At 37.9% G+C, this 6,696-nt stretch overlaps 1 protein-coding gene across 1 annotated transcript in view; it reads left to right on the top strand.

Moving 5' to 3' along the window:
• The first annotated feature begins 2,463 nt into the window (after positions 1 to 2,463).
• Positions 2,464 to 6,696, top strand: part of slc35f6 (solute carrier family 35 member F6) — a 9,893-nt gene continuing 5,660 nt past the window's right edge. The window contains exons 1-2 of the mRNA XM_050058591.1: positions 2,464 to 2,698; positions 6,170 to 6,242. Coding sequence (XP_049914548.1) covers positions 2,622 to 2,698; positions 6,170 to 6,242 — 150 coding nt within the window. The 5' untranslated portion in view covers positions 2,464 to 2,621. The remainder of the gene's footprint in view (positions 2,699 to 6,169; positions 6,243 to 6,696) is intronic.

Here is a 6,696-nt window from a genome sequence, read left to right as displayed (position 1 = left end):
CATTGGCCATAGACGGTGTTTTTCATGGAACTGAAGAAGAAGAAGAAGAAGAAGAAGGCACCCTAAGCAGTTGGGGGTTCAGTGCCTTGCTCAAGGGCAGCTCTGCAGTGCCCAGGAGGCGATGGAGGAGGCCATTTTTCTCAGCACTTTATGAATTTACAGTCAATTTTCAGAATCTACTGTCACCCTGACAAATGCGCAAACATCATCTACTTATGAGGATCATGTGATATGATTAAAACTACTTGTATACTGAACTCACAAATACATGGTATTATTTTTGCTGAACTTGCAATTTTGACAAAGCTGTAATGTTATTAGTTTTATATCACCATCATTAATTTCTTCAGACTAGTTTCACTCTGCAATGCCCAGGGATCAGCACGCCCAGGGCCCCGTCCCTGCCTGCCACCCAGCACACAATGCACTTGACCCTGATTCCTGTCCCTGCAGGTGATGGGCCCACAGGGTCACCCTCAAGGCTGGGGTGGCTGGGCTCAGCCTCAGAGTAATATAGCTACTGCTCCTTTGTGTCAAAAGGGGTCAGTTGAGGTGGCTCGAGCATCTGATCAGGACGTCTCCTGGGTGCCTCCTGTTAGAGGTGTTCTGGGCATGTCCCACTGGTACGAGGCCCTGGGGCAGACCCAGAACACACTGGAGGGATTACATATCCCATCTGGCCTGGGAACGTCTTGGGGTCCCCCAGGAGGAGCTGGAAAGTGTTTCTAGGGAGAGGGATGTCTGGAGTGCTTTGCTTAGACTGCTGCCCTCACAACCTGGCCCCGGATAAGCCGATGAAAATGAATGAATGGATAGTTTCACTCTTTTTGATTCAATAGACTGTATTTAAGATTGTACATTTCACAAAACTAACTACAACATTGTTGGAGGGCACAGTGCAGCATGACAGAGGAGCAAATGGAGCACTGAAAGATAAACATTAACACAAGGGCTGTGTAAAAAATCAGAGTTTTTCTGTTAATGGAGTGTAAATATGTACAGTTCTGAGGTTCTTGTACTTCACTTAAGTGCTTACATTTTATGCTACTTAAGTGTTATAATCCACTACAGTTCACAGAAATATATTACACTTTTTCCACCACTACGTTTATTTGATAGCTTTAATTACTTTACAGATTTGGATTATCGATTCAAAACATAAATTAATTTAAGATATAGATATAATCGTGGGTTAAGCTAAGCACCTCTATACAAATAAATACATTTAGCTCCACTTTTACCAGCTGCAGCATTAAAGTGATGACTGCATCAGTAATTACAGCTAATCCAGTAATAATATATGTGTATGTTTTTTAAATAGGCCATCCTGCAAAATTAGTAGGCCTACTTTTACTTTTTACTGCTTCAAGCATATTTGAATGCTAGTATTTTGTACTTTAAGTGAGATTATGAATGCATGTCTTTTTTTTCAAGTAAAGGATCTGAGTACTTCTTCCACCACTATGTTTTTTATTCCACAAAACAGGAAATAAGCCTGGCTTTACTGATGTTACAAGTTTGTAAGAATTGATTTTAAATAAGTATGTAAAATTTGATCATTAAAAATAGACTAATTATAGAATATTCAATTACTTTGTACTTAAAGTAAAATTATGAATGCATGTATTTTGTTTGTAGGACAGTGTTTTTAAACTATGGTTTATTTAAGTAAAAGGTCTTATTTTAGTAAAAGGTCTGAGTACTTCTTCCACCACTGTTTTACATACGATTACATTTTTACATCAGTTATTTCTTTATTTATGTATTTTATTTTCTATTTTTGTCTTATTTTTATCTATTTTATTTATTTATTTATTTCAAAAAACAGGAAAGAAGCCTGGATTTTTCCGATTTTACATGTTTATAAAAATTGGTAAAAAAAAAAAAAAAAAAAAGAAAGAAAAAGAAAAAAAAAAGAAAATAAAATTAAAATAAAGTATGTAAAATTTGGTAATTAAAAGTAGATTCATTATAAAATATTCAGTTACTTTGTACTTAAAATAAAATTATGAATGCATGTTTTTTATTCATAGGACAGTGTTTTTAAACTTTGGTATTACTACTTTTATTCAAGTAAAAGGTCTGAATACTTCTTCCACCACTGTTTTTTTAATATACAATTGCATTTTACATTATTTATTTTCTATTTTTATTTTATTTTATTTTTATTTTTAATTTTATTTTTTTTTTAACGGAAAAGAAGCCTGGATTTTCTGATTGTACACGTTTGTAAGAATTGGTAAAAAAAAAAAAAAAAAAAAAGAATAAAAATAAAGTATGTAAAATTTGGTGATAGATTAAGTATGAAGTATCAAATTACTCGTTTATTCATTAATTTCACTCACTCATTCATTACTTATTCATCTTCTTTGTTGTAAATAAATCCTCAGTCATCACTTTGGTTTTATCCTTTAGCCTGCTTCATTCCGTCATTTCCGACAGGCCGTGAAGGCAGCGTGCAGGTTGCGCAGCGGTCAGCTGACTCTGAGCTGTCATGTGGCGTTTACAGGCAGAGGAGATCCCACGGAGAAGTGGGTGAACAACAACCTGGGTCTCTTCACACTGAAAACACCTCGGTGGTGGTCTGTACCCGGTTTGTTTGTCCCGTACCCACGTCCAGCATGGCGTGGACCAAATACCAGCTGTTCCTCGCGGGACTTATGCTAACGACTGGCTCCCTCAACACATTATCGGCAAAGTGAGTGACGTTACATTTAATTTTGTGTTGTCATGTGCTCATCGTTAAACTTCACTGTAGGAGAAGTGGCTGGGAAAACAGAGCTGGACCAGTGTTTTAATACAACATATGAATGGCTGTTAGCAGCTGTGGCTAATTCTTTAGCTAATTGATCGAGCTAGCTTGTTTATTACGTGTTTGTTTCATAGTATTAGCATGTTACCTTATAGTGCAGCGGGTAAACAAGAAGCTAACCCATTGTTAGCACTTTAGCATTACCAACGGCTAATATAAACATCCTTATCAAGCTGCAGTCTGATGGTGGAGCACCAAGAGGCTAATGTGTGTGTGTGGGTGTGGGTGTGGGTGTGTGTGTGAGGAAACATGTCAGTGTTACTGATAGACGTGATAACTCAGGTATTGATTAGGCTTTTTGTCAGAGGGTAAGTAACAGTCAATAGTTTAGCTTTTCTTGTGGGTCACAGGTAAATACAGTGTTTGGCATGAAATATACCTCATCATATACTAGTCCAAACTAGTCCAAAATCCAGATATATTAGATTTAAAACATAGAAAAGCAGCAGATCCTCACATCTGAGAAGCATGAAGTAGTGAATATACAGCATTTTCCTTTGATAAATGACAATTAATCATGAAAAGTGCTGACAATTAGTGTTGACTGACAAATCTATTTTCCCCAACAATTATTTAAATCCTGAAATTAGTCCATATATATTTTAGGGGTGCAGCAAAAAACTGTGCAGGGCCGTCCCTAGACTTTCTGGGGCCCCTCTTATTGTAGCATGTTGACGAGGCACTGGACCAGCTTGTGTATTGTAAATTTCAGTATACACACTCATTATGTGTGTTTTTAAGTAGAAAATATAGTATATTATCACCTAAACTAGGGGTCGGCAACTTTTACTATCATAACAGCCATTTTTGGCCCAAAAAATCTGTCTGGAAAATATATTAGAGCATAATAATATTGGTAGAACAGCCTTTTAAGTCAGATTTCACCTATCAGTCAGTATGTTTACATGTAGCTTGAGATTGGCTTAGTGCGATTGAAACCGGACTTTTAAATCCGTGTAAACAGCTTAGTCCGACTGAAATTGGAGTATCCGATGCTCGACAAGCACACCTAGATAATTCGATTGAAAATCAAACTATTGCTGCATGTATCCACTTAGTCTGACTGGAATCGGACTCGGCGTTCTGCACATGCACCACTTTTTCTTTCGCGGGCTTTCACCCGGAAGAAGAAGGAGGTGACGTAGCAGCAGTGCTGTAACTCCCGGAAAAACAAACAAACAAACAAAAACCATGGCAACAGAGAAACAGAAGATGCACTTCTGGACGGATGAGGAAACTACATCCATGCTCCGACATCGTCATTCATCGTTAGCTTCGTCTTCAGGTCAACCGGAACTAGTTCAGTACGCACTTCATTATAAAAGACAAAGCGCTGCCTATCGAGGCAGAGTGAGACGTACTTAGTCAGAAATTCGATTTTCTTGTCTGCATGTATACGCAGACAAGACAAGAAGTCCAACTTGACTGATTAGCCGAGCTAGCTTAGCTTAGCTTAGCTTAGCTTAGCTTAGCTTAGCTCAACTACTGCGTGCATGTAAACGTACTGAATGTTACTAATAGAGCTAAATGAGCATTCATTAATATGTTTTAGCACAAGGTGGCTGTTCTGCAGTGGGCTATTTATGATTATTTGGTACCTAAACTTCACAATTTTCACATTAAATTCTCAAATTTTCCACTGAGACTTTTCCCTTTTTGGATTCACAATCCACAACTCACCTAGCTAAGAAGAAGTTGAAGAATGTAAGAATCACTTAAGGCCTGCAACAATAAATGAAAATTAAAATGTTTGAAAAAAAATAATGATTGTCATTCCCATATATTTTTCTGTCAAAGCCACAGGGAGCCACTGGAGAGGGGCTAAAGCAGGTTACCGACCCCTGCTCTTAACCTTACAGTTATTGTTTTTTTAACCTCAGAATCCAGGAAGTGTTTGTTTCATAGGGAACATCAAACTGTTTACTCAGCTTACGTAAACTGTCCATCTTGTCTGTATCTCAGTTCATTGTTTTGTTAGTATCCGTGGGCATAAAATGGCTCAAAATGTTGTCTGCTTTTGTTTTAGGAAGGTACATTTTTATTTTGTTCATTTTTATTGTTCATTAAAAAAATCTTTGTCTGACTCGGGGGCCCTAAGCAACTGCTTTTATTGTTTAATGGGTTGGCCCAGCTCTGCAGCTATGCTTAGAGTATGTTTTTAATAAATTGATTTATCCTTTGGTGTTTTAAAACATCAAAAAAAGTGAAAACTACTCCTTTAATGTCTTTAAATTACTTGTCTTGATCAACCAACTAACCAAAACCCAAAGATTATATGTTTTATTCATGATAGATCCTCTTGATAAATAATTTATCACACTAATATATCCAAGTCCTCCCTCATTATTATCACAGTAGGAATAGGTTTGTAATTTTAGTGGAACAAGAAATTCAGCTTTTTTTTTTAAACTTCCCCTATAATCTGTGATGTCAGCTCCTGCCTTTCAGACACACACTGCTCTGTGGGCTTTGTCAGCTAAAACCAAAACTGTTACATGAATCACGGCTTGAGTGCTAATGTGTCAGACAAAGCGAGCTGTGTCATGCTCAGAGAAGAACATCAGCAACTAGCAGGTAGAGTTTCACTACAGTCACCTGACACCGGTCTCGTCACAGCGCTGCCTCGCTGGTTTTAAAGCCCTGCAGCTGAGATCAGTTATAGCACGAAGGCTGATAGTTTTGGTGTTTCCTGTCTTACAAACATGCACCGTATGAAGATATTTAAACACAGTGGCCAATAATGAATAAGAATAGCTGCAACAGATTTGGGTTCAGCTCTGGTTTTCCTTGTTGTATTGATGAGCTCAGAAGTCGTTGCGTTTGAAGGAAGTGCTGTGTCATCACCTTCAAGGACCACATTCCCTTGTCTTGCATTTTGAAGCAGACGCTCACATGCTTGTCATGCCTCGTCTGACTATAAAAGTCGGACTTGAGTACTCACTGACCTCACGAGTGACATGCAACTTCATCAAATCCTTTTGTCTGACTGTACAGTATTTTTATGGTGTGGTGTAAAAAATGTACTTGCAGTACAAACTCTTCTTTTCAGATAGTGCAAAATGCACTTTACAATTTCCCTCAGTCTCAATCACCACAACATATTCAGTTTACTATGATCTATACGACAGAGAAAAGCAAGGAATCGTCACATTTGAGAAGCTGTGACCAGAAAAAGTTTAACTAGCTTTTAAAAATAGCTAAAACAATGCATCAGTTATCAAAATAACTGCTGATTAAACAACGAATCATTTCAGGTCTAGCTGTGTGGCGAACCCCTGTCTCATTTTGGTGTCTTCTCTGTATGTTTGGTTGTGTAAAATATCCATAATAAAATTGTAACAACTTCCTGTCTGACAGATGGGCTGACACGTTCCAAGCGAAGGGTTGCCATGATGACGGTGATCATCACTTTAATCATCCATTTGTACAGGTACAGTAACACACTTCAGGTGACAGCTTTCACACTTTACGACACTGGATAAAGACAGCTGTGGTATTGATTAGGGTTGCAGCAATAGACTGGTTTCAAGGTATACCGTGATATAAAAGCTGACGGTTATCATGTGGTGTACATTTGCTTATCTTACTATATAATGATGAAAACTCTGTGTGTGTGTGTGTGTGTGTGTGTCCCACGTTTTTCTCCTCACTGACATGGTCAATCCATGTATAATTTGGCACAGTGGTAGAGGGTCATGGGAGGATGCCGTATGTCGTAGAGACATGAAACTTTGCACAGAGATGCCACATTTTGAATTTTTTGAAAAACACTTCAAATCGATCTCTTCCTAGGAAGTTTGACCGATCTGCATGAAACTCGGCGAACATAATCTAGGGACCAATATCAAAAGTTGGAAAACTTACCAAAACTGAGCTTCTATTAA

The sequence above is a fragment of the Epinephelus moara genome, chromosome 12, assembly GCF_006386435.1.
Source record: "Epinephelus moara isolate mb chromosome 12, YSFRI_EMoa_1.0, whole genome shotgun sequence".
Lineage (NCBI taxonomy): Eukaryota > Metazoa > Chordata > Actinopteri > Perciformes > Serranidae > Epinephelus > Epinephelus moara.
Note: the sequence above shows the minus strand (reverse complement) of the source record. Positions and strands in the feature narration are given on the sequence as shown.